Source organism: Ornithorhynchus anatinus, chromosome 2 (assembly GCF_004115215.2).
Source record: "Ornithorhynchus anatinus isolate Pmale09 chromosome 2, mOrnAna1.pri.v4, whole genome shotgun sequence".
NCBI classification, from domain to species: Eukaryota; Metazoa; Chordata; class Mammalia; order Monotremata; family Ornithorhynchidae; genus Ornithorhynchus; species Ornithorhynchus anatinus.
In genome coordinates, this window is record NC_041729.1 from 40045669 (window position 1) to 40073562 (window position 27894).

At 42.9% G+C, this 27894-nt stretch overlaps 2 protein-coding genes and 1 long non-coding RNA gene across 4 annotated transcripts in view; 1 reads left to right on the forward strand and 2 right to left on the reverse strand.

Moving 5' to 3' along the window:
* LOC100082932 (kinesin-like protein KIF19) overlaps positions 1-9665 on the reverse strand; it is a 44955-nt gene extending 35290 nt beyond the window's left edge. The window contains exons 1-5 of the mRNA XM_029053227.1: positions 9588-9665; positions 6316-6396; positions 2571-2681; positions 1193-1280; positions 469-605 (exon numbers count right to left, since the gene is read on the reverse strand). Of these exons, the coding sequence (XP_028909060.1) occupies positions 469-605; positions 1193-1280; positions 2571-2681; positions 6316-6396; positions 9588-9659 (489 nt within the window). The 5' untranslated portion in view covers positions 9660-9665. The remainder of the gene's footprint in view (positions 1-468; positions 606-1192; positions 1281-2570; positions 2682-6315; positions 6397-9587) is intronic.
* On the forward strand, positions 1-17476 carry LOC114807413. 2 transcript variants are annotated; one of them, XR_003755498.2, is made up of 4 exons: positions 1-474; positions 3639-3717; positions 16838-16994; positions 17314-17476. It is a non-coding gene; the product is annotated as an uncharacterized LOC114807413 (long non-coding RNA). The 2 variants fall into 2 exon arrangements; XR_003755497.2 differs by having other exon boundaries at positions 16838-17476.
* Positions 16107-27894, reverse strand: part of EIF3B (eukaryotic translation initiation factor 3 subunit B) — a 21534-nt gene continuing 9746 nt past the window's right edge. The window contains exons 11-18 of the mRNA XM_029053241.2: positions 26386-26508; positions 25010-25088; positions 24036-24174; positions 21483-21608; positions 20894-20971; positions 19170-19278; positions 18584-18702; positions 16107-16754 (exon numbers count right to left, since the gene is read on the reverse strand). Of these exons, the coding sequence (XP_028909074.1) occupies positions 18599-18702; positions 19170-19278; positions 20894-20971; positions 21483-21608; positions 24036-24174; positions 25010-25088; positions 26386-26508 (758 nt within the window). The 3' untranslated portion in view covers positions 16107-16754; positions 18584-18598. The remainder of the gene's footprint in view (positions 16755-18583; positions 18703-19169; positions 19279-20893; positions 20972-21482; positions 21609-24035; positions 24175-25009; positions 25089-26385; positions 26509-27894) is intronic.

Here is a 27894-nt window from a genome sequence, read left to right on the forward strand (position 1 = left end):
ACATTTTATCCAAAATGCATAGTGGAAACGTATTCTGGCAGAACGGAGTGTACTGTCTTTTTCTTACACAATGAAAGCTTCTAAAATCAGGGACTATCTAATTGAGTGGCTTTTCATACTGCCTAGCACAACACCATGCTTTTAAAAATGCTAAATGCCAGAAATTGTATTTGACATAGTTCAAATACTTCGCTAAGTCATATTTGCTCTCAGTTGCATTCTTTTTTTCCAAATACATCATTACTTTGGTCTGAGAACAGACCTTAATTGAGGACCGCACACTATACAAAAGAAGCAAGAAGGCACTTTATCCACTGAAAAGAAAAGAGAATACTGGCTGTAACAAAGACGTCAGTAAAGGAGCATCAGTGGAACTTACATCTTTAGCTTTAAATTTCCTGTCTGCAAAGAACTCATCACAGAGTTGGGCCTCTCGCCACTGGAGGGTTAAAAACTAGGCACTATTACCTCCAGGTAAGACATGGAGACTGTGTAATGCATGTTATCACTGCTTTCTTCAATAACCCTAAAGAGTTCGCTCAGAGTCTGGAGATAAATCCCAGGCTTCGAGTCCATCCCCAGCATGGTGTAGGTCTTCCCAGCACCTATTTAAGAGACAGAGAAGAGCACCTCAGATTGTTTTGAGGGGAGAATGGCATTTTTAATTTCAGTTCTGAAGACTCTTTTCTGCCAGGAGCAGGATTCAGTCTTTAATTACAACATTTCTTCTACGATTATTCTTTCAACACAGTTTGATTGTAAAATAATTACTTCTGTTTGACTATTGGTGCTTTCATTTTTTATAAAACAGTGTCTATTTAAGAGACAGAGAAGAGCACCTCAGATTGTTTTGAGGGGAGAACAGCATTTTTAATTTCAGTTCTGAAGACTCTTCTCTGCCAGGAGCAGGATTCAGTCTTTAATTACAACATTTCTTCTACGATTATTCTTTCAACACAGTTTGATTGTAAAATAATTACTTCTGTTCGACTATTTGTGCTTTCATTTTTTATAAAACAGTGAGGTGCCTCAAAAAGTCCTCTTTCTTGTCCCTGAAGTTGAAAACCTTCATGATTGACTGTGCCAGCGTTATTTCTCTTTGAGGCAGCTCCTGTAAACTTGCAAGTTTAGGTGCTTTCTGCCTTTGCACTTTTAGAGCCAGACCACATAGAACTTTTGCCATTAGCTGTACCTGTTGGTCCATAGGCAAACACCGTTGCGTTGTATCCAGAAATCACTCCTTCCACCAAGTGCTGGGTTGTGGAACTATAAACCTCCTCCTAGAAACAAACAGATTTTATAAGAAGCATGAATTCCATGCTGTTTCCAAATACTCAACTTAGTTATTTTAACTTTTTTTTTTTTGATGCTCTTTAGAGGGTTATACCTTTTCTCATTCCTCAGAAAGTCTTAGACAAGGTTTGGGGGCCTGTCGGCTGTAACATCTAACCTGGTGACTCAGTTTTGGAGTCAAAGAAACATCTGCACAGTCACTATAGTTTAAACTACATGAGCTACATATTTTTCCAAAAGAGTTTTCATTTTTGGATCAATCAATCATTGGTATTTGTGTGTGTGTGTATATATACACATGTATGTATATATATAATATATATACACACATATATATGTATATATGCATATATACATATATATCATTAAAATATACATATATGTGTATTTGGTGGGTGGATGTGTATATACATATATACATTAAAATATGCATATATATGTATATTTTAATGATATTTATTAAGCGCTTACTATGTGCCAGGCACTGTTCTAAGCACAAACTACTGGGGAAAGAATTCTGTTAGGGAATTAGGGAACGTGCTTCCATGATTGCAATAGCGCAAGACACAGGCACAAGCATGTAGCAGCGGGCACTACATGCATACTGACACTAGAATCCAAGTTGTCCTTTATGAAGGCTTCTATTAATCCCCACAGTATCGGAGAACTGACTGTGATTATTAGTTGATTGCATTTTGAGTAGGGAGAATCTCTTGTTTTAACCTCATTACTGAGGCAGAAACACTCTGGAGTAGTGGTTAAAAGGAAAGAGGGATTCCAAACTTTCACCTGGCTCTTCCAGCTGATTCACAGTTGTGGAATGCATCAGCCAACTTTGTTGAGGTGCATTCTCCCAAGCACTTAGTACAGTGTTCTGCACAGAGTAAGCACTCAATAAATACCATGGATGACGATGACAGAGGATTTAACTTCCATCCCACGGTATCTTTATATGCAAAATGAGTGTAATACCTTCAGAGGATTTAATGACAGACTGCAGAAACCACCTAGAGCTCAGACACAAGTTATTTTAATACAGAACCATTATAGTTGCATTTGCATGCATTGTTAGGCCAAATGACTCCCCATTTTAGAGGCATGGCGTTGCTTAAAAAAAAACCCTAGAATTTTTTTCTTTGAAATTACTGCTGTGGACATTACGACTCTGGGATATCAGGACATAGCCAAACATGGAAAGCCAAATATTCTCTGAACTCGGACACAAATCCACTGAAGAAAGAACTGGATTGTTTGAGGACTTCTGGGAAGAAGTTTACCTGGGAAGCTTGATGATCAAACACCATATCAAATATAAATGTCTTTTCTCGGGATCGATTTGCACGCAAGATATCGTCTGGATCCTCACCTGGGTCCATGAGAACTACCATCTTAAAAAAGAAAATGACATGTAATAGTAATCATTTCCATCTGGATCTGAAGTGAAACTGACATGATGCTGACTTCTTTGAAACTGTAAGAGTGTCTCTGAAACTTGCAGGCTGCAAAATTCAACAGCTGATGAGTCCAGCTCCTTAGAATAGAGAGGGAGAGAAAGGACAGGCCTCTTAAGCACATCTCCATTGAAGAACTTGGTTTTTCTCTTAAGCGTGCAGTGGCCCAGACTACAGAGAGAGAGATAGAATGAAAGAACGATTGAAAGGATCCCAAAGAAAGTCTTCTGTATAGAACAATCTCAAACAAAAAGATATATCTCCTTTGGATAAGCGATCCATATGAGAAAGGATATGAATAAATCGTATTTGAAGGGTTGTGAAATGAGTTTCTTTTAGCCAAATAATTCACTGGTAACTGCTGGGATCCAGTTCATTCTCTCTCTCACAAATACCTAATTATGAAGGAAAGTGTTATCAAGGCTCCCAGAGGTTAGGGCAGCTCATAAGGAGTTGCACGGGTTTCATGGGGAATTACGTAGTAGCAGAGTGGGGAGGGGAAAAAAATTTACATGCTCTTTTCTCTGGAGAGGTACTTCTCCAATTAATCTAAGAAATTCAGAATGTGTTCAGTTTGTGTGGAGCAGGGGACATCCTCACTGAGACTCTGGTCCATGAGGCCAAGGATCTAAGCTGCGGGGAGCCTTGAAGGGCAATTATGGGGGAAAAAAAGGATTACCAATGCTGAGAGGCTGGTTAATACATTTGTCTCTAAACTTAAAAATATCCATAACCTCTCAGGATTAATTCAGCTATCCTTTCAGGGCTCTAAGAAAGCAACTGAAAGTTTTCACTGACTAGGTTGGGGAACAGCAGGGTTCACAGGAAGATTAGGTACCTAATTGCTCCAATAAACTGTTAAAGTCTTGTTCTTTCTGTTTCTTTCTTTTACAGGATCCCACATTATTCTTTACAGATGTATTCTTTGGACTACCTCACTATGCTATGTCATCATTAGCATCATCAAAAGTAGGTAAGGGATACCCACCTGTGAGTGACAGTTTAAACAGAACAATCCTGCTCTCTAGAAGCTTAACATCTAAACCGGATAACAATGACAGATACAGCATTAATGTTCCTGTGTTAATGTACAGATGCTGCATTAGTGGTTGTTTGTGAAGAGTGGAAATAAAATGGAGAAATTATATTATTTGCTCCTAGGTCCCTTTTTAGGAAAATGAAAACTCATTATGATCAGAGACTATGTATAGAGAAGCAGCGTGGCTTAGTGGAAAGAGCACGGGCTTGGGAGTCAGAGGTCGTGGGTTTTAATCCCGGCTCCGCCACATGTCCGCTGTGTGACCTTGGGCAAGTCACTTAAATTCTCTGTGCCTCAGTTACCTCATATGTAAAAATGGGGATAAAAAAAATGTAAGCCCCACAAGGAACAATCTGATTACCCTGTATCTATCCCAGCACTTAGAACAGTGCTCTGCACATAGTAAGCGCTTAACAAATACCATAATTATTATTATTTACCAACTCTGTTATATTGTACTCTACCAAGTGCTTAGTATAGAGTTCTGCACACAAAGTGTGCCCTCAATAAATCTGATTGATAGATTGATACAAAAGTCTTCCCACATTCTAAGAGTTCAGTACTTACTATTCCTGAGGCAGGTGTCAAACCTCTGCCTTACAGTGCAGCAGTGTTTCAGAGAAAAGGGACAGAATGGGAAAATGATGTGTAAGGGAAGAAAGGGAGGAATGCTAACAGACAATAGCAGCCCTGATGTTGGGTGGCAATGAAAAATGTACCCAAGGTTTTCAAGGGAAAAATTGAGGAAATCAGTTTTTCCAAAAGGTTTATTGCAGAGAAGCAGCTTGGCTTAGTGGCAAGAGCATGGGCTTGGGAGTCAGTCGTGGGTTCCAATCCCAGCTCTACCACTTGTCTGCTGTGTGACCTTGGGCAAGTCACTTCACATCTCTGTGCCTCAGTTACCTCATCTGTAAAATGGGGATTAAGACTGTGACCCCCACGTGGGACAACCTGATTACCTGGTATCTACACCCAGCACTTAGAACAATGCTTGGCCCATAGTAAGCGTTTAACAAATACCATAATTATTCATTATTATTATTACTACTAATAATAATAATGAAAGCTGAATACATCTTATAGCCTGAACATCACAGTAATTGAGGTTTCTGAGAAGGGAATTGCCATCTTATGTCTAGTTAGATCTTCTCGAAGAGTTTGCAGAGTTAAATTACTAATTCACCATTTGCTTGCTACAGATAGTGTGCTGAAGTGATGTGGTTGGTCACCAGAAACAGGGTTTTGGTTGCAAATAGGAAGACCAAGGGGTTAGAGCATGTGTAAGAAATCAGAGCCTCTGCAGAAAACTCAATGGGCCTGGGACACTGGATGTCATCTAGAGATGGAAGGTGATGTATTTGTCTCCTGAGAACAGTGAGTTAATGCTATCCAGACTAAAATAATAGACCTAGACTTGGCCCAGGAGACTTAAATCATACTGCTGAGTAGTTTCAGAGCCAAATAAGAACAAAACATGAACAATGAGGATGGATAAAATAACAAGAAGATATCTAGACAAGGAGGAAAAGAGGTGCTTCCAAATTTAAAGACAGATCAAGTTATTTGTACTTTAAAACAGCCAAAACCCTTCCATTAAAATAGTACAAAAATGCACCATTTCGCTATTTATACTAGAGTATGTTCATTAAAGGAGGAAAATAGTGGTGGAAGGGACCTTGGATCTACGCAGAACTACTTCTAAAGCAATTTGGGCAAATGGATATCTACCCTGGCCTTAAAAGTCTTTTGAAGAAGAAATTATGTCCCCTCTGTTAGAAACCTGATAGATTTCTTAGCCACCTTTAATATCACAGGGTTCTTCCTTACATCAAGTCTAAATCTCTCCTGCTGAAATTTAAACTTATTTCCCCTTGTTTTGAGTTCAGAGATGGAGAACAGCTGGATTTCATCCTATATAGAATTCTTAAAATGGGAATTTACATAGATGTAGACTTTGAAGGTACACACAGCCATGCTCTAAAATCTCTCAGAAGTGTTTTGTTACCCTTAAGAATGCCCTCTAGAAGTACTTAGAAATCTGGTTCAGTTAGCCCAAATCTAACAATAGGTCCCCTCTTCTTTCTCCATGAATTGGAGAAATTAAAAAAAGTCTCTTTCTAAAAATTTTTATGACAAATCTGTACACTATATGTATAAATTCAGACAAATATATATTTTTTAAAAACACCCTAGATTAAATCCTCCCAAGTTCCTTAGAATTTCTAAGTATGAACAAGGGTTGAGGATGTTGGAATAAAAGGAGATCCTCACACACAACTGGAAAGACTTGCAGCTATTCTACTGATTAATTATTTGGTGAAAACAGCAGCCCAGTCTTTACTCTGAAACAGAGTAAAAGAGTTTCTAAACACCTCTGGTGTTTCAGCTCATGCATACTGCCCCTGAGACACATTATTTGACTTGTTTTTCCTAAGTCACAGGACAGCTGGAGTCATTGGAAACTAATAGGTGTAGATAAAGATCACTCTGGCTCTGACACATAATGACAACTGCCCAAACCCCCAACCTCACCTGATCACCCACTTTATGAGCTATGATAGTAGCACCCTCATCCAGTTCAACATCATTAATTGGGCGAATCCGTAGAGCTACCTGTAAACAGAAACAAAGGCAGGTTGATTAGAAAGATTGTCCCAGCTCCTCTCTCAGGACTCTTGTTAAAGAGAGAAAATTGCAGTTGTAGTTCCAGTGTTTTATTTATGTACATTAATGTCTGTCGCCCCTTCTAGACTGTGAGCTTGTTGTCTGGGCAGGGAATGTCGAATGTTTTTGTATTGTACTCTCCCAAGCACTTAGTACAGTGCTTTGCACCCAGTAAGTGCACAATAAATACAAATGATTGAATGAAGTATGTGGCTTATAGTACATTCATAGACAAATCTTTATATAAATGCACAACTGAAGTATTATTGTGCAACACAATGATTTTCTCTTTCTTTACAATATTGCCCCCGCCCCCATGCCTATTAATTTCCTTCTCATCCTTCTTCACCACCTTCTAAAACTGTAGTCATCAAAACAAGATGAGACAAGGAAATCTTTCACTCAGAATATAAGATTTTTAGTCAATACGGGGGAAGAGGAAGACAGTTAAATGTTTGATGAATGGAGAAAAATCACATCTCCAAAAAACAACAATTATTGTTCAAAGAGTTACGGCAATGACATTTCTGCACTTGGGACAATTTTGAAAAAAACCAATGAGAAGCAGGAAGCTCTACTGGCTGGTTCCTTGAGTTATAGCCTTAATTTTTACTGAAGAGGCCTTTCCTGTTCTGTGCCAGTTTCCTCAAGCCAAAAAAAAAGACTTTTCCAGTACTGGCCATCAAATAAGATGATTTAATAGCATTGGTGTGAAAAGAGCTCCATACATCAATAGTATCTAATATACCACTGGTTATACAACTTCATGAATTTGAAATAGGGCTAGTTTGAGGAAAAGGAAGTTTCATACCCACCTAACTCAGATAGTTGGCATTCTGCTTTATGAATCAACAATTCATTTTCATCCTTTTCCAAAGATTCAGGAGTGCCCTTTCAGAAATTGATATTCACCCCACCTTCAGGCCCATAGAACTTATGTACATAACCACACTTTGTGTATATTAATGTCTGTCTCCCCTTCTAGACTGTAAACTCCATGGGGGCCAGCAATGCGTCTACCAACTCTGCTATACTGTACTCTCCCAAGCGCTTAGTACAGTGCTCTGTACACAGTATGTGCTCAATAAATACCGATTGCTGGATCATAATAATAATTATGGCATTTTCTAAGCATTTTCTATGTGCCAAACACTGTTCTAAACACTGGGGTACACACAAGGAAATGAGGTGGTCCCACATGGGGCTCATGGTCTTAAATCTCCATTTTACAGATGAGGGTACTGAGGCACAGAGAAGTTAAGCGGCTTGCCCGAGGTCACACAGTACAGTGGTGGAGCCGGAATCAAAAGTCACGTCCTCTGACACCCAAACCCGTGCTCTTTGCACTAAACCACGTTGCTTCTCTGATTATGCAGATGCTGTAGGAGATGAATTGTTGGATCACCATTCCCAATCAATCAGTAGTATTTACAAAGTGTTTACTCTGCGCAAAGCACTGTACTAAGTGTTTAGGAGAGTAAGACAGAGTACAAGACACATCCCCTGTCCTCAAGGAGTTCACAATCCCGTGGAGGAGACAGATATTAAAGTCAATTTTGGGTGGGGAAAGCAATTGAGTAGCTCTAGGTCTCTCTTCCCCCCTTCAAAGCCCTACTGAGAGCTCACCTCCTCCAGGAGGCTTTCCCTGACTGAGCCTCCCTTTCCCTCTGCTCCTCCTCCCCTCCCCATCGTCCCTGCTCCCTCCCTCTACTCTACCCCCTTCCTCTCCCCACAGCACTTGTGGAGATTAGTTCATATTATTCCATTTATTTTATTAATGATGTATATATATCTATAATTCTATTTCTCTATTTTGATGGTAGTGATGCCTGACTACTTGTTTTGTTGTCTGTCTCCCCTTGAAGCCCGTGGTTGAGCAGGGATTGTCTCCGTTGCCGAATGGTACTTTCCAAGTGCCTAGTATAGTTTTCTGCACACAGTAAGCGCTCAATAAATAGGATCGAATGAATAAACTGGGTTTGAGATTATGAACCTGAGTGATGAGGGGAGAGGAGAGGGGAGGCCTGGGGGTGGGGGAGGGGGGTGTATGAGAAGCAGTGTGGCTCAGTGGAAAGTGTCTGGGCTTGGGAGTCAGAGGTCATGGGTTCAATCCCAGCTCTGCCACTTGTCAGCTGTGTGACTGTGGGCAAGTCACTTCACTTCTCTGGGCCTCAGTGACCTCATCTGTAAAATGGGGATTAGCTGTGAGCCTCACACGGCACAACCTGATGACCCTGGATCTCCCCCAGCGCTTAGAACAGTGCTCTGCACATAGTAAGCGCTTAACAAATACCAACATTATTATTACCTAAATCTTTAGAGGGCGGGGGGGGGGGGAGCTGGAGTGCAGAGGTGATGCTGGAGGAGGAGAAAATGGGATGGGGAGATGAGCGGTTGGTCTGGGAAGGCTTCCTGGAGGAGGTGTGATTGTAGTGGGGCTTCAGCGGGCGTTATCACCTCCCCGGCACAACCGTGGCTAAGGGTGTGGGCAGCGGAATTAGTCCTGCTGAAGGGCCACCTCCTCCCGACCGGCGAATCCCACCCTGTCCTCGGCCGGGCCGGGCCGGGTCGGGATGTGGGCGGCGGGCGAAGGCTGCACAGGGGGCAGAGGGGGCAAAGGGGGGCAGAGGAGGTCGGGGGGGAACAGGGGGCGGAGGGAGGCAGGGGGGCAGAAGGTACCCAGAGGGTACGGGGGGCAGAGGGGGTAGAGGGGGGGCACAGGAGGGAAAGGGAGGCAGAGGGAGGTAGAGGGAGGCAAAGGGCACAGGAGGGCACAGGGGGCAGAGGGAGGCAGGGGGCACGGGGAGTAGAGGGGGCATAGGGGGGCTGAAGGGGGCAGGGGGGGCAGAGGGAAGCAGAGGGAGGCACGGGGGGGATGAGAGGGGCATGGGGGCAGAGGGGGGCACAGAGGGCACAGAGGGGTAGAGGGGGTACACGGGGGCAGAGGGGGCACGGGGGGCATGGGGGATAGAGGGAGCACAGAGGGATAGAGGGGGCACGGGGGGGATAGAGGGCGCACAGGGGGGCAGAGGGGGCACAGAGGGCAGGGGGGCACCGGGGGACAGAGGGGGCAGAGAGGGGACAGGGGGATAGAGGGGGCACAGGAGGGCAGAGGGGGGCAGAGGGGGCGCCGGCCTCACCGTGAGCGGTTGGTCCTTGGGCCGGGCTCCGGCTGGACGCTCCGGGGACGGGCCGGGCCCCCGGCCGGGCATGGCCGGACAACGGGCACCGGCCCGGGCCGAGCCTTCCTGCCTTCCGACCCGCCGCCCAACGGCCCAACCGACCGCGGGGACCTCAGCCGCAGCTCCGCCCCGGGGAGGACGGGGCGGGCCGAGGACCTGACGCCCAGAGAGGTTAAGTGGCTTGCCCAAGGTCCCACGGCAGACAAGTGGCGGAGCCGGCAATTAGAACTCAAGCCTTCGGACTCCCAAGCCCAAGCTCTCTCCACACAGTGCTTCTCTTAACTGATCAAGTAATTGAGCATTTACTGTGGGACGAACACTCCACTTAGCTGTGTGGCTGTGGGCAAGCCACTTAACTTCTCTGGGCCTCAGTTCCCTCATCTGTAAAATGGGGGGGGGGAGACTGTGAGCCTCACATGGGACAATCTGATGACCCTGTATCTACCTCAGCGCTTAGAACAGTGCTCTGCACATAGTAAGCGCTTAACAAATACCGACATTATTATTAAGGGCTTGGAAGAGTATAATTCGACAACGAACAGACACCTTCCCCACCCACAACGAGCTTACCGTCTAGAGAGGGGGAAGACGTTAATAGAAATAAATAATGACAGATATGGACATGAATGCTGAGGGGCTGGGACGGGGAAAGAACGAAAGGGAGTCAGGGCGACACGGAAGAGAGTAGGAGGGGAGGAAAAGTGGGGCTTAGTCTGGGAAGGCCTCTTGGAGGAGATGGGCCTATTGATGCCTGTCTACTTGGTTTTTTGTTGTCACTGTGGTTGTCTGTCTCCCGCTTCAGGACTGTGAGCTCCTTGTTGGGTAGGGATTGTCTCTATTTGTTGCCCAATTGTATTTTCCAAGCGCTTAATACAGTGTTCTGCACACAGCAAGTTCTCAATAAATACGATTGGATGAATGAATAAGGTCCTGAAGAGGGGGAGAATCACGGTCTGTGGGATTTGAGGAGTGAGGGACGTTCCAGGCCAGAGGTAGGACGTGGACCAGGGGTCAGCCCTGAGACAGGCGAGATGGAGGCCCAGCGAAGAGGTTAGCGGCACCAGAGGAGACGAGTGTGCCGGCTGGGTTGCGGAAGGAGAGAAGCAGGTGAGGTAGGGTGGGGGGTAAGGTGATTGTTATAGTGTACTCTCCCTAGCGCTTACTACACTGACCTGCACCCAGTAAGTGCTCAGCAAATTCAATCGACTGATTCTGTTTCTGTAGACACATAAAAACGATAGGGCCACATTAAAGCCTTTGATTTTTCAGGCCTTCTCTTTTGCCCCTAGGGACATCACTCTAGTATTAATTTGCCCAGTTTTCTTTCCCAAGCTGAATGTGAGCTCTCAGCAAGGAGGTCCAGGTTAAAGTTACAATTCCCTAATCTAATGCCTTTGTTCTTTCTTTCCCCTCACTGCGAATTTCACTTTTTAACCTAACCAATGGTTCTTTGGCATTACTACAGAAGGAGCGTGGCTTAGTGGAAAGAGCACGGGCATGGTAGTTAGAGGTGGTGGGTTCTAATCCCACCTCCACCACGTGTCAGTTATGTGACTTTGGGCATGTCACTTCACTTCTCTGTGTCTCAGTTTCCTCACCTGTAAAATGGGGTTTAAGACTGTGAGCCCCACCTGGGACAACCTGATCAACTTGTATTTACCCCAGGGCTTAGAACCGTGTTTGGCACATAGTAAGCACTTAAATACCATCATTATTATTACTTAACATTTCTGAAGGTAATCATTTAAACTACTCCAGAAGGACTAGGAGGACTTGAAAATGCAAATTACCTTAACTTTGTCAACGTCGGAATTAATCAATTTGAGAAGCTTCTGCATGATCTGACAAAAATTGATCTATAATATTTTCTGTTCAGAGTACAGTATCACGAATCTAATAGGCTGAGGAAGGATCTTAATAGATTTAGAATGGCCTAAACAAGAATACTTTTATTGAGGGCTGCAGAGACCCACATGGAATTGGCTGCTATCCAGTTGGCAATGGGTTGCTTACCTGCATATTTGTCATGTACTGGGTTTTGAAGAGAGACTGCAAGGTTGTAGGAGGCACCCTTTATTTAATTTGTCAGTTGGGTCTGAATACAAAAGGAATCAATCATGTTTTGTTTTTGGTTTTTTCTTGGGACGACTTGAATCAACAAAAATAGAAAAGTCACATTGACAGAGAGTTCAGTTGATTGGGAATGATGGACAAGACAATCCTAAAATGTCAGGACTGAAATTCTGCCTAGAAGACTCGATTAGAGTGATAGTAGGTTGTGCAGCATTATTCTCTCTGCCCTGCCCTTCATGTTAAAATGAACTGGAAAGTCTTTTGTACACATCTTAAAGGCTGTATTATCATCATTTCTTATTTTTAGAATGTTGATAAAGGGTTTTGAGCTATGTTGAGAGTTGCTGTGATTTGTGTCTTGGGGGGACAATGTGCTGTTGAGTTTCTTGAAGCTAAGGATATCTCACTGCATCACTACAAAAGAAATCCATAAAGCTCTTTAGCTTTCTCAATTTTTCTGGCTTTGTTTTTTGGCCGAGAGAATCTGAACAGTCTGAGCTTTAAATAACAGTGGTGTATTTGAAAAGCACTTATTAGACAACAAGCCCCGTTCTAAACACTGGGGTGCTTACAAGATAATCAGGCCACAGTCCCTACCCCACACAGGGCCCACAGCCTAAGGAGGGAGCGTGAGCATTTAAATTCTCATTTTACAGCTGAGGGAAGTGAGGCACAGAGAATATAGATGACTTGCCCAAGGTCACACAGCAGGCAACTGGCAGTCAGAATTAGAACTCAGGTCCTCTAACTTCCAGACCCAAGCTCTTTCCACTAAGTCACACTGCTTGTCTCTCTCACCCTCCTGGGAATGGGCTGAGTCAGAGAAGTAACAGTCCATTTTGTAACTAGCTAGTACTGCTACTAGTAAAAGCATTTATTGCACACTTACTGAGTGATATTAAGTGCTTGTGAAGCATCAAACAAGTAATTCTTTCCGTCCACAAGGAGCTCCATCTCTAAAAGGGAATTATTTATACTTACATTGATGCATGTTTATCAAGCTTCTGCTCCTAGGATTCATTTTCACCTGCTCTTTCAGGGCTGGGGCTACATATTTGTGATGAGGCTGTTTGAAAATGGAGTACCCAGCAGTCACTACCCCCTGGTTGAAAACTGCTAATAAAGACAATGTATTTTATTAAATTTCTCGAGACTAACCTTCTGCTCTGCACACAGTAAGTGCTCAGCAAATACGACAATGAATGAGTGAATGTTCCCTGGCAACTGTGAAGCAGCTTTCTTACCTTTTAACTTTCCAACTTGGACGGCCTCCTTTTATAGTGAAAGTTAGAATTTCCACCCAAGAAGCCTTAGACCTTGGCCTTAAACTGAGACTCAGCCTTCATCACCATCATCATCATAATTATGGTATTTTGTTAAGTGCTTACTATGTGCCAGGCACTGTTCTAAGTGCTTCATGTTACCCAAACCATCAAACAGCAATGGAGTTGGTTTAGAACAGATTACTGTTTCTCCCTAAGAGTCACCCAGGGCCTCCGTTTATTAATTGGTGAGGTTCTTTTCTACTTAAGTAGCTAGCTCTCTGGCTAGCTTGTGGCTAACTCTTCTGCACTCTCAGACTTGGCCAGTAAAAATGTTACTTCAGATCAGCCAGAAATAACATTAACTATCACTAAAGTATCTGTAGAATCTTAATCCAATCCAAAACTGTGGGCGGGCCAAATGGCCTTAAGGGTCTAACATCTCTATTTCAACATTTGTTCATCAGAGGCAAGTCCTCTAGCCTGGGGGTGGGTATGCCTCCTATCCTATCTTAAAAATAAGGACTGGAGATTTAGCCTCTTGATTGCTTGAGAGGCGAAGAGACAATTAAGAACCACCTTCGGTTCAATGACCAGACTGTGCCCCTACCCTGGCCAGCCGCCCTAGCCAGCTCCCAAAAAGCCAAGAGCATGCCTTATAAGAAAGCATAAATGGCTCGGTGCACCCTATCGTCCCTACTATAGAGAAGCAGCGTGGCTCAGTGGCAAGAGCCCGGGCTTTGGAGTCAGAGGTCATGGGTTCGAATCCCGGCTCGGCCACTTGTCAGCTGTGTGACTGTGGGCAAGTCACTTAACTTCTCGGTGCCTCAGTTCCCTCATCTGTAAAATGGAGATTAAGACTGTGAGCCCCACGTGGGACAACCTGATTCCCCTGTATCTACCCCAGCGCTTAGAACAGTGCTCGGCACATAGTAAGCGCTTAACAAATACCAACATTAACATTAATTACTGCAAGAACAATCAAATGCTTGCCCCATCCACCAAAAGTAAATCATGAAGTCCCAAACAGTAAATAACACAAGGTTGGTCTCAGCTGTTTAATTCTAGAGACAGCCGGACCTTTTAATAATAATAATGATGGCATTTGTTAAGCGCTTGCTATGTACAAAGCACTGTTCTAAGCACGCACTGGGGGTGGGTGGGTGGGGGAGAATACAAAGTGATCAAGTTGTCCCACGTGGGGCTCACAGTCTTAATCCCCATTTTACAGATGAGGTAACTGTGGCACAGAGAAGTTAAGGCACTTGCCCAAAGTCACACAGCTGACAAGCAGCGGTGCCAGGATTAGAACCCAAGACCTCTGACTCCCAAGCCCGTGCTCTTTCCACTGAGCCACGCTGCTTCTCGTTGCTTTTAAAGCCGGTAACTTCGATGACCTTTTAGGGCTGTAATGCTTAGTGCCCTTTAATATTTAACCGTTTACAGTTTGGGACACATTGACACACGCATAGTTGGAATCCACCCATCAGTCAATCATTGGTATTCATTGGGCACTTACCATGTGCAGAGCACTGTACTAAGAACACAATACAACAGAATTACCAGACATTCTCTGCCCACAACGAGCTAACAGTCTAGAGGGACTTCAGCAGGTCATCAGTTGAGGGGTAAGAGTTAATATATAGACCTGCACATGACTTTTGGAGATACTGAACACTAGAGTGAGTTATCAATTAAGGCATTGAACAGAGATGTTCACTGTTACCTAACTTGGCTTCCTTCTGAGGACAGTCAAGCAGCCGCAGCACGGTGAAGTGACACAGCACAACTATGTGCAGAATGGGCTTCAGAAAGCACTGGACACTGACTGTGTCTGCTAAATATCCAAACTAATGCTGGTTGAAAAGCAGTAGAATCCTAGAATCTCAAATCCCAGTGAGAGTAAGCAGAAAACTTTTAACCTCTTCTGCTCTCCAGAACTCAAGGCAAAGTGATTGGGTGCTGCCGCTACCCAAACCCTACATCACAAAAACAAAAACAGGTTAAATTCAGTGCCGCTATTCCAGAAAGCGTAAAGTTCATTTAAATCCAGCAGAACCATGGACGTGTTGCAGAGAACGAGCTATTTTTGCGGCTATATCTCCGTCATCTTAAATCTCAAAGTAACCGTCATATTTAAATCTATATCTAAACCTGAAAGTTTCCAGTTTGATCTGTACTTAATGTCACCCCCTAGTACAATTGACACATAGTAGGCATTCGAATACCAGTGCTGGTATTAAGCCACAAATCTGAGAGCCATTAGAACCCAGTGCTGGGTAGACAGGAGTTATTCAAGTATGGCCAAAACCGTTGTTTAAAGGATCCTACCTACAAAATTAGACAAATTTTTTTTATCCGGATCACCCAATAAAGCCCACTGATTGCTCCACACTGTAGAGCAGCCTAAGAGTTAGGGCCAAGTGAGGTTCCCATGCCTCATTTGGGGAGGACTTCTGGATTCCAACTCTGCCCACTTCTCTTGATGCAAAAACTTGCACTATTACAACTCTATTGCGTGGAAAATCATATGGAGAGTGCCAGCTGCTGTCCCTATAGCCCTGGGCTCTAGAAGATCCGGTTTCCATTGCATTTTTTTTTTTTAGTTCCTACTGGTTCACATAAGAGGTGGGGAGTCTCAAAACCATTGGCAGAGTGTCTGGTTTCTAGCCTAGGGTGCTAGCTTCCCCCAGCGCACAGGCCTGGGAGGTGAGAAGGACCTTGACTCTAGGCCTGACTTTGCCACTTGTCCGGTGTGTGGCTCTGGGCAGGTCACTTCTCTGTGCCTCAGCTCATCCGTAAAATGGAGATTAAGACTGTTTCCAACCTGTTTCTACCCCAGCGCTTAATACAGTGCCTGGCACATAGTAAGTGCTTAAATACAATTTTAAAAAAAGGGTGCTTAAGCCTTCAAAATGGGGTGGGGGGATTGGTATAATTTGGGGTTCCTCCAGCTCAAGGGCTCCAGGAAAGAAAGGGATAGCTGGACTGTCTGACAGGACCTGCATCTTCACGTCATGAAAAGCTTCCTCACCAGATTAAACTTATGAAGCAATGAAATTAAACCAGTATCCCCCAAAAGCAAGCCTCATTAAAAATCTGAACTCCACCATTCATGGGAGAGAGTTAAATCAAATCAAGATCAAGCTTTTCAAAAACTTTATTTATAAATTATAAGAAACAGTATTACAACTGTTAAGTTAAAAACAATGAATGCTATTTTTGGAAAAGGACAGGGTTAAAAAAAATCCATTAGGTATAATAGGACAATGTGCCATTGAATTCTATTTCCTACTCTAGAAGCACCAGCACACCCTCCCGCCGACCATGTTTTGTATCGATATTAAAATCTAAAGAACATGCACCAGAGTACAAATCTAAGTGAAAGGAATGAGGCTGGGAAATTCGATAATTTCTAAGTAAACGATCCCACAGAATATTAGGAATCTGGACCAACTCAGAAACAATTTGGCTTGTTTGAATTGTGGGATTTGGGGGAAATGCAAAAAAATGGGGAAGGGAACAAAATAATTCAATTTATTTATTGAGCACTTGTGTGCAGAGCACTGTACTAAGCGCTCAGGAGAGTACAATACAACAGAGTCGGTAGACATATCCCTTACCCATAAAAAGTTTAGATCCTAGGTTGTATCTGTTGAAACAATCCTGCAACCAGAACTTTGATGGAGCACAGCCCATGTCTGATCTAGTAGCTAATCACTTTTTTAGATAATTCTAAAATCTCCACATGGAAATAAGTCCATTCAAGTTGAGTCCTCTTCAGTGTTAACTGCAATACAAAGAGCAATTCATAATGTATAGTATTTTATTTGTGCTGGCACAAAAACTTTTGTCCTGGTTCCTATTTTTCAGCCCGCTTGACATCCCGCTTTAGCTCCTTCAGTATCACTTTGAAAAGTTGACGCGTGAAGAATGCAGGGGCTCCCCCATGTGGACTTACTAAATGGATTCATGAATCCCTTTTCAAGCCTGATTTGTTTAATCAAACACAGCATAATGACCATAAATGGTAGGTAAAATATTTTGCAAAGGCACAGCTGGATAGCTAGCTAGTCACCATTCCATCTATTCAAATAGTATTAAGGCCATAACATGTTACCTATATTCCCCTACATTTATAAAGGAGGGTGGAAACTGACCACCTTAAAACACCATTCTATAAGTCAAATCCTTGGGATTGCTGCAGGTCAACCGAAGAAACGCTGAAAGACCTCTTCCAGTCAAATCTTAGACATTTCCCTTTCACAAGACCAAACTTCTGAAGCAATTGGCCTTTTGATTTTATTGCACTGTAAAATGTACTTATTTTGATCCTCATCTTGTTTCAGGATTGACGGTGGATGACTCCAGGATGTTCTCTGGTTTTGACACTCTGCTGTCAAAACTCCAGACTCCAATTTAACCCCACTCGAATCCACCTTCTTCCATTACCTTGTTGGCAGATGAGAACTTTCATTTGTTGCAAATAAATGCCTACAATTACCATAACTATGGCACTGAAACATATATATTTTTGAATGACCCAAAATAGGACATCAAGAATTGCACCCCACTAGAAATGCACAATGAGGCCTCCTATTGTAGGAGCCACCAAAATTGAAGGAATTTTTTTTTACATTTTTAAAGAGAGGAGAAAGACAACTTTTTCATATAAGTCTGCTTTTATTACCATGATCAACCTGTAGAGAGAACCTGTCACAATCTGAATGGCGGAGGGTACAACCCACTGTAGTGCTGGTTCAGCACACTAGAACACACACGACGCATTGGTTTCCTGCTGATCTTTTCCCAGACAAAATAATCACCTTTCCATGCACTTGGGACATAAAAAAAGTCCTTAAACAGAAACATCGTGTGAATGGGATGGTGCACTTAGAATAGGCCACAGAAGGCAACTGTTAAAAGCTACCTGCCTGTAGCACTGCATAAAAGTGTCGAAAGTACCAAATACTGGTGGGGATGGATTAAAAATAAAGAAGTCCCAAACAAGTGAATAAGAATTTAAAAGCAGTGCCTGTACAATCTTCCCCACTGTAGGCAGCAGGGGCTTAAAGGCACAAAAATGTCTCAGAATGGAAATAACCAGGTGCATCCGCTGTCCAGGCAGCAAGAGAGAACACAGACAGAAAGAAATTCAAGAGTTGTGTAGGTTTTCTTCAAACGGATGAACTCCGCTTCGGCACGAGATATGGTGATGCTGCAAGAAAAGACATTTTTTTTCCCCCATTATTCCCCGAATGCCCTTATCAGAAACTCACTTTCCCCTGGGGTGAAGCTTTTTTTCTTTTTTTTAATACTACACATATACTATTCTCCCACCCAAAGGATGTTCCAAACACTGAGGCACAGTGAGAAGACAGACAAGGATAAGGCTGACTACCAGGAACTGCATACTCCCTGAGGATTTACACCTATCCATCGTGACTGCATTTTATGCCCTCTAGGTTCTATATCCATATATTTTTAATCCAACCTCCCAATCTGTAAACCTCAGAAAGGTTTTTAGGATTTTATTTGATGGTTTCCTAACAAAGTGAGGGAAACTAAAGATCAGGACCCACTTGTCCTCTTCTGAAAAGAAGTTGAACTTAAACTTACTTCAGCTCTAACAGACTACTCCTGATTTCCAAGGGGAATAATTTCTTCAGTGACGAAAAACTCGATGGTCTCTTCCTCCCAGTCATCTACGTTGCTGTCTAATTCGTCTGTGTCCACCCCTGAAAAGAGAAGGAAAAGCTCTTAATTCAGAAGCCTTCACACACCGTGGGTACTCCCAACAACGGATACTCAATACACAAGGTTAGTCTCCCTCTGACTTAGGCTGTGAGCCCCCTGTGGGACCTGATGATCTTATATCTACGCTGGTGTTTAGTACAGTACTTGGCATGTAGTAAGCACTTAATACATATCACAATTACTACTGATTAAAAGCATTTTCTAGAACTTAAAATACTTGAAAATTCTAGATTCAAGAGGATGAGAAAAAGTTAGCCTTCCTTCTCATTACCCCCAAGTTCCCCGCTCCTCAGCCATTTTGGTAATAAAGACTCATATCTTCTTGCCCCTAGTGGAAGCTCAATAAATAAAACCACCAATATAACAATCGTTAAGTAGGATCAGAAAACGAGTTGTTGGAGCTACTATTACTTCTTTTTTTTTAGACCACTTCCACCTCCAAATTTACCTCCTCGCAATTCCAGACGCTCATTTTTCTGTTCCAAGTAGAGTTCCTGGGCCATCTTGCGGTATTTCCGGAAATCTTCCATCATTGTACGCCTTCTCTCTACCAGTTCCTACGTAGGCAGACAGAAACAAAGGCTGTAACTATACAAACCTAATAGGTACCCTTATCTGATCGACTGTAAGCTCACTGTGGGCAGTCTACCAACTCTGATAAATTTTACTCCCAAGCGCTTAGTACAGTGCTCTGCACAGAGTAAGCACTCAATAAAAATGGCTGATTGATTTTCCTCTAAAGTGATCTGCAAGTCCCTTTAACAACTTTAGCAAGCTCACACATATTAGAGAAAATGCAAGGGAGAAATGGGAAAGGAAGAAATATTATGGTTTGGCCTAAACCTTTATTCTCAGTGACTTTTTCCACTGTTTCACAAGAGAACTTAATCCTAAAATATCAGTTCAATCAACCTGGATACAGATCTCATGAAAGATCTGACGCCATTTTGTGACTCCAGTTACCTCTAGAAATAAAAGGCGAGACAGTTCACATAAGCAACAGCAACTCGAACTTGTCAGGCCCTTATATTTCTTCTCCAAATCTGGGGATTAATCTCATTCTAGCACTGCTGGCTAGGCTAATCTCCAAGTTCGTGAGCACTCTCTGGCCTGCTTGGGCTTCCTCTTGGGTACCAGAGAAGCAGGGGACCGACCGACATGGTCAGCTACAGAAGCGTCAAGGAGCTCCAAAATTAGGGAGAAGTAGCAGCTACCTAGGTGTAGGACAAAGTGGACACTAGAGAGCCAACACACGATTCACTGATCTGGTGCCCTTCCCTCCCTGTACTCTCCCTAATGCCCAGCAGAGAAAAACTCTTGCTAAAATCTGAACTAGCAGTTTATACCTCAACTAGGACGTGCACTTGAGTTGTCTTAGCGGTACTGCACGATGGTTTGAGCTCGGCTATCCACACTGTCACCCGAACCACAAACGCCCAAAGGCAACGCCCTGCGGGCCAGCTGATGTACAGAGTGGCTGCTCAGTCTGTGGTCTCAGAGCAACACATCCCTAAGACTTGGCCCTCATCTATTTAGGAAACCACCTCTCCACAGGATACTAACTGTGGATTATTAAGGGTAGAGGGAGTCTTCTTGCAAAGACCCAAGGTGATAACCAAACGAGAAACCACAATAACAGCAAGCAAAAATAAATTCAGTTAGGAGTCTCCTTAATAAAAAGTTTTCCATTCTCAAGCACACAACAGCAGAGCTATGATCTGTCCCAACAAGAAATTTTTACTGAATTCAGTACCTGTCAAAATGTGAAGTAGCCTGCCTAGAAGAAAAGCACATGGCCTGGAGCCAGAAGACCTAACCCCAGATCCACCACTTGCCTGCTGTGTAAACTTGGGCAGGTCACTGGACATCTCTGTGCCTCCATTTTCTCATTTGTAAAATGGGGATTCAATAGCTTTTCTGCCTTGTTCTTCAGCCCTACAGGCTGAATTGAATACTGATACAATACAGCACTGAACCGATACTGAACCGAATGTATCTACCCCAGCATTTTGCACAGAACTCAGCTCATTGTAAGGGCTTAAACTACCCCGCTTATTATTCATTATTCCCTCCCTGAAAAGCTGTGCACTCTCTCTCCCTTGCTTTCATGCCTGCTCTAAGAGTACTGAAAACGTCTTCTGCCTTTCACTCAATTCTAAGAACAAAGCTTACCTTGGAGGCTTTGGATTGACTCAAACGATCCTTCTGTTCAAAAATCTTGGAGTATCTCTTCAGATCCTTCTTAATTTGCTGAAACACACAGATCACACGGAACTTAAATGTCCAAGGTCTTTACCATTTTTAAATACTATCAAAAGGCCATCTTTAAAAGTGTCAAGATAAGACTCCCCTGCCTCAAAGTGATTATTCTTCAGGAACACTCAAATAGTATTTTTTTTGTAGTCTTCCTTTTCATGAAGGGTGATTTTTTTCCCCTCCTCCGTGGGTATAATCTGTTCAAATATCTCCTTTCACTTTACTTAGGCAAATACCACAAAAAGATGCTTTCTTGAGAAGCCAGAAGATGTCCAAAAATAGTTGCAACATGAAATGGTAACATCTTCCACCCTAGTTTTTCAACAATCTTCTAGAAAAGGTATTAACATATCTTTAAAATATTTACATAATCAAACACGTTCACCTCAGAACAGCCTCAGAATGGGGGTGCCTTTACACAGATTTTACTGTCTTCTTGGCATGTAAAAAACAGTGTTGTGGCCCTTGAAATGGTCCAAAACACAGAGGAAACAAGGTGCCTCACCTTTATCTGATCCTGACTGAGCAGAGTTGTAGGTCTAGGTCTCCACAGTAACTGGCAGAAGCGGTCCTTGTTGTTTTTCTGAAGAAGTCGCCCCTGAAAGGTCCACAGCCAGTAAGCATTGTCCACCTGGAAGACAGCAGCTGGAAGTCAGTAATGGAGGACTTCTCAGAGGGGAAAAAACAGGAGTGCAAGGTAGATCACGAGTTCAGAAAGGTCACAAAGATAGAAGTATCCTGGGGCTTTCCCATGTGAGTCAGGTGATGAATTCCCAATAATGAGTTTACTGAGCTTGAAATGCAGTAAAAACAATTCTGATCTGGTTTCAATGAAGTCCGGTGTTTCCCCACTCCTCAAGGACCTCCAGTTTCTGCCTGGTGCAGAGGTGGCTTTAAAGCCCTTAACCACCTCACCTCCTTGCTGATTTCCCACTGTAACCCAATCTGCACACTCTCCTCTAAATGCCATTTTTTAATGGTATTTGTTAAGGATTTACAAGGTGTCAAAGCGCTGTCGCAAGCACTGGCGTAGACACAGGCCAGAAACAGTCTCTGTCCCACATGGGGCTCACAGTCAAGTAGGTCAGAGACGGTGCCTAATCCCCATTTTTTTTTTTAAACTCATTCAACATGGACCCTTTTTTTTTTTCTGATGGTATTTGTTAAGCACTTACAACATGCCAGGCACTATATGAAGTGCTGGGGTAAACACAAGCTAATCAGATTGGACAAACTCACATGGGGCTCACTGTATTAATCCTTGGATTAATACAGATTAACCCCCAGAATAATTACAGATGAGGTAACTGAGGCACAAAATAGTTAAATTACTTGCCCAAGGTCACACAGCAGACAAGTCCTTAGGACTCCCAGGTCCATGCTCTATTCTCTAGTCCACACTGCTTCTCACCACCAACTCCTTACCCGTATTCTCTCTCTGGTTTGAAACAGGGTCCCTCCTCCTTCAGATATGAAAGACCACCACTCTCACCACCTTCAAAGCCTTACTAAAACCACATCTCCCAATAAGAGATGCTAAGAGATGCTTTGCTAACCAAGCCCTCTTTTCCCCTACTCCCTCTCTCTTCTACATTGCCTATGACCTTGGATCTGGACTTCTTGAGGACTTGATATTCAGCCCACACTCAGCTCTGCAGCACTTTTATACACATCCATAATACATTTTAATGTCTTTCTCCCGCTCTGGACTGCAAGCTTCTTGTAGACAGAGAATGTGTTTACAAGCACTACCAATGGGGAAGGAGCATGGCCTTGTGAGTAAAACATGGGCCTGGGAGTCAGAAGGACCTGGTTCTAATCCCAGCTCTGCCACTTGTCTGCTGTGAGACCTTGGGCAAGTCACTTCACTTCTCTGTGCCTCAGTTACCTCATCTGTAAAATGGGGTTTAAGACTGTGAGCCCCATGTGGGACAGGGACTGTGTCCAATTCAATTAGCTTGTATCTTCCCCAGCGCTTAGAACAGTGCCTGGCACACAGTAAGTGCTCAGCAAGATAAAACTCACCGATCTGGCAAGAATGACAGCAGTGTGGTGCTGGACAAGAAGCTCTAATAAGAGAATAAAGTGCACCTGTAACAAAATTCTTGTATTTGTAGAATGCCATTCTCCAAAGAACACTAGGCCCTACATTCACAATTCAAAATGTCCTTGAGAAGCAGTTAGGAGGGATTAGCTTCCTTATTTGAAAACAGGAATGAAACAGAGGTTATGTGATAGGCTGGAAACCCCAGGCACCTATTAGACCTCTAAATGTACACAGGTCACGCTACATGGGTGCTGTAGGACTCAGGTTCTCCGACATTTTTTTCTATTAAATTACTTTTGCTCACCCCTTGACCTTTTTTCTTTTATCCTACTGAGGTTAAAAGGGAAGTTTTTAATATTATTGGAGTCACTAAGGTGATACAGGTTCTATAACCTCCCCAAAGATTAATGCTAACTATATATCTAGTTTAAGGGGCCTATTGAAATTGTGGAGTGAGAGGAAAAAGAAATCCTAAAAGAGCCTTTCCAGAGCAACAGATTAGCACAACAAAATCCGTTGAGCAAATAAATGTTAACATGGTGCCCTAAAGAGTTGCAGCCCACCTATTCAACTAGACTCCAAGGACACGGCTCTGAGGGCTTGGCAGTGCAGGCAACCGCAATGCTAGATGCAATGCTAGATGCAAGCTAATGAGACCAACAGCATCAAGAAATTCTTCCTTAAATGGGCCCATGAGCAGCATGGCCTAATGGAGAGAACACAGGCCTGGGAGTCAGAGGATCTGGTTTCTAATTCCAGCTCTGCCAAGTGGCTGCTCTCAGACCTTGGGCAAGTCACTTAACTTCTCGGTGCCTCAGTTTCACCATCTGTAAATTGGGGACTAATACTGTGAGCTTCAGGTGAGAACATGGATTGGGTTCAACCTTAGATCTGCCCCAGCATTTATAGCAGTGCTTGACACAGAGTAAGTAAGCATTTAAACACAATTTTTTAAAAAAGCACCTAGCACAGCCTTCTTTATAAGGCATATACAGCTATAGCAACCTGTACCTTGTGGCTCCACCAGGACACGGAGGTCACAACATAACGTCCTGTAGGATCCCATTCAACATCAGAGGCCATATAGTGTTCAGCAATGTTCATCATCGTACAGTCAGAAGTGTCCACAAACGCCAGGGCACCATTCATGCTGTGGAAACAAACAAGATGTTGGTCCTTTCAAACAAGATATTGGTCCTTTTGTAGAGGTCCCCACACTTCTAAGACCCACCTGTTCACTTAATGAAGCAATTCAGAAAGAACATAAGCTGTCATTTTGATCAGATTTAGCAGCCCTACTATCTAATGCCAAGCTACATGTATAACAGGTACTCCAAAATGATGCTGTGGAAATGCAGATAAATGAAACCCATCCTATTAATATCTTGCTAAAATACGGCACCAGTGAAATGACTACTTTCATTTTCTGATACGATGACGTGAAAAGTCGGGAGGAATACAAGTCCCTCTCTAAATTCTTCTAACATTTATCAGAGCCTATGATAGTCTTCTCGCAGCTGTCAGCTGCTTTCTGTTAAATGCTTTTCCTGCTAGAAGACAAGTTTTCAGTACACTTCCCTAAAGTGTGTCACTAGTGGGAGGGAAAGTAGCTAAATACCCTATTACATCAGAGTAATGGAAATGCCAGAAAAGATACTTGTTTAACTGTAAAGGAATTACAATCTTGAAAAAGCTCTAAAGCCTCTTAAAGAAAGCATCTGCAAAGTGATTATTTTAATCTGCCTGAACAGTGCCCCAAAACTAAGGAGTGTGATTACTCAGTGTTAAAATGCAATCCTTCCATGCAGGGATGATCGTTTTAATGTCAGCACATCCTTTCTTCCAAAGAATCTGAATGAGAGGGAAGACTTGGTATAACAAATAATAAGTTCAGAGACTAATGAGAAAGCGGTTTCATCTTCTGATACTGAGTCAGTTACCAAATTACTTAAAATCAGCAACAGGCAGCATATACAAAAACCTACCTCCTCAGGCCAGCAAGCACAACGAACTGCCCCTGGGGACTCCAAAAGATTGTATTTGCCTGCTGCTTGTCAAACATTTCTGAGAAGAAAGAACTTTTATTAGAATCCTTTCATAACAATAAAACAACCCTTTCCTTTACCCTAGGGAACAAGAAAATAAGAGTTATTGGTCTGTTTGTTCTGCCTCTGGGGACAAAGCAGGACATCAACATACGGCAAAGTGAATTCAAAGGGTTAGTGGGCAAATGGTATTCCGACTGTGCCTCGTAGCCAACACTCCACATGTTGAACTATTCTCCACTTGTAAATACATTTACATTGGGTGATTTTTATTACTTTCCCAGGACATTATTTATGTTTTTCTTCTCGATACAGAATTCTACCTACACACTTCTTGGATTTGTAGCTTTTGCGCAGCTGAAGTTCATGTTTCTTTGGTCTAGTGTTTATTGATGGAAACAGGCTTGAAGCACTTTATCTTTAAATGGTATTTGCCTTAATGCCTCATATTTCTTTTTTCCAAATATTGCACTGCTGCTTGCATGCACCAGTCTCAAGGATATTTAAACCAGTTGTCACCTTAATTTTTATGTATTATCTTTTCTGAATTACAGTATAAGTGTATTGGTTGAACTGGACTGCAGGTTTGGGAGATTTTATTTAGAAATAACTCTTCCATGCACCTTAGGGCTATTCACTGCTCTAACTGGTATTCCTTAGTGGTGCTTAAGCAGTCTACGATTTGTTCAGTTTCAACCCAAATATACTGGATGGAGTTTTCCAACATGCTACATAATTTTAGTCCACTTCCCTCCTGGAGCATCAAAAGTGTGACAATACCCAAAGCCATCTCTATGCAAAAATTCAAGCAAAGAAGGTTTTCCCCCCACTACAGATTGCACTCTCCTACTCTGTTCTTCAGTACACAACAACACAATTTCTATAATAGGCATAAAATCCTAACTTCAATGCAGAATCACACAGAAGTAAAGATGAATTCCCTGCAGATGGGGAAAAGTCATCCTTCACGTACATTCAGTTCAAAGTAAAAGATGGAACATTTTATACTATTACTCGGCTGCAGATGCCCCAAAACACTCATCAATTTACTCTGAGAACAGTTCCAATAAAAAATATTACATTCTACTTCAATTCTGATTTATATAAAACTACATGCCATTTGTCACCCCCATTAAACATTCTATTTGACAGTGTGAATTCAGACTGAAAAAAGCTTCAGTTTCCCATCTTGCTATTGTTTACATTGCTCCTAAGCAAGCCAACTATCCAGGAAGAACCTTCTACGAATCTTCTAAGCAACACAGCACAGGGTAGGCATCTGCTGCATGAGAGACAAAGAACTGCAACCAACTTACTGATAAGCTCGATCTTCCCGTTGTTTTTTACATGGTAAAAGGAAACTGATATTCGAGGAGTCTCGCCGTGCAGCACGGCAAACTTGCTTCCATTTGGTTCCCAAGCAAAGGCTATGATACTCTCTGCATAATTAAAAAAAAAAATAATAAAAAAAATCAAGACTCAATGGGCTAGTCACAGAAATCAAGAGCAGACCTATTCCCATCATTGCTAGCCTAATCTTACTGTATGGCCATTAAATAGCCTACAAAGTAATGGCCTCAAAGAGAAATTTTTAACCAAAGGGGACTATGGAATCCCTATCTTTGCGGACTCTTTACACATAGGATATATAATTATGTAAGTTAACTGAACTGGGAGTCAATTGCAAAAGATACAACAACATGGTGTAGTGCTGTCAAGAGTGGCTCTTTTTAATCAAAGCCTTCAAAAGGAACGAGAAAAAGAAAAAAGATAAAAAGAGGCCCAGATCTCTCCCAACCTCCTGTCTCTCCCCACTTCAGTCTATACTTCACTCTGCTGCCCGGGTTACCTTTCTGCAGAAAAGCTCTGGGAACGTCAACCCACTCCTCAAAAATCTCCAGTGGTTGCCTATCAACCTTCGTATGAAGCAAAAAACTCCTCGCTATTGGCTTCAAAGCTCTCCATCACCTGGCCCTCCGCACCTCCCCTCCCCTCTCTTTTACAGCCCAGCCCGCACACTCTGCTCCCTGTCGCCGCTAACCTCCTCCCTGTGCCACGGTCTCGCCTGTCCTGCCATCAACCCCTGGCCCATCTCCTACCTCTGGTCTGGAATGCCCTCCCTCCTCACATCTGCCAAACTATCTCTCTTCCCCTCCTTCAAAACCCTACTGAGGGCTCAGCTCCTCCAGGAGGCCTTCCCAGACTGAGCCCCCCTTTTCCTCTGCTCCTCCTCCCCATTGCCCCTACTCCCTCCCTCTGCTCTACCCCCTTCCCCTCCCCACAGCACTAGTGTATATTTGTACATATTTATTATTCTATTTTATTAATGATGTGTGTGTGTATATGTATCTGTAATTCTGTTTTATCTATTCTGATGCTTTGTTTTGTTGTCTGCTTCCCCCCTCTAGACTGGTAGCCCGCTGTTGGGTAGGGAATGTCTCTATCTGTTGCCAAATTGTACTTCCCAAGCGCTTAATACAGTAAGTACTCAATAAACATGACTGAATGGACTGCCTTTTTGTTTGAATAATGTGACCAAGACTGTAAGTGCTACATCAACCCTTTCAGAGACAGACGCACATGTGTGCACGCACCAACACATATATATACACACAAACACTCATAGGTGAAATGCACTGTTAAAGATGTACTCAAGTACAAAGGACAAATACACATGTGCACACTGTATGTGCATGCAATCCCACCCAAAAAATGGATTAGAAGATTCTCTTCCATTAATAAATGCATTTTAACAGCACACTGAAAACTAGAGTCAGTACAATAATTACTACCTTAAGACCTTTTTATTTGAATTTATGTGTTAA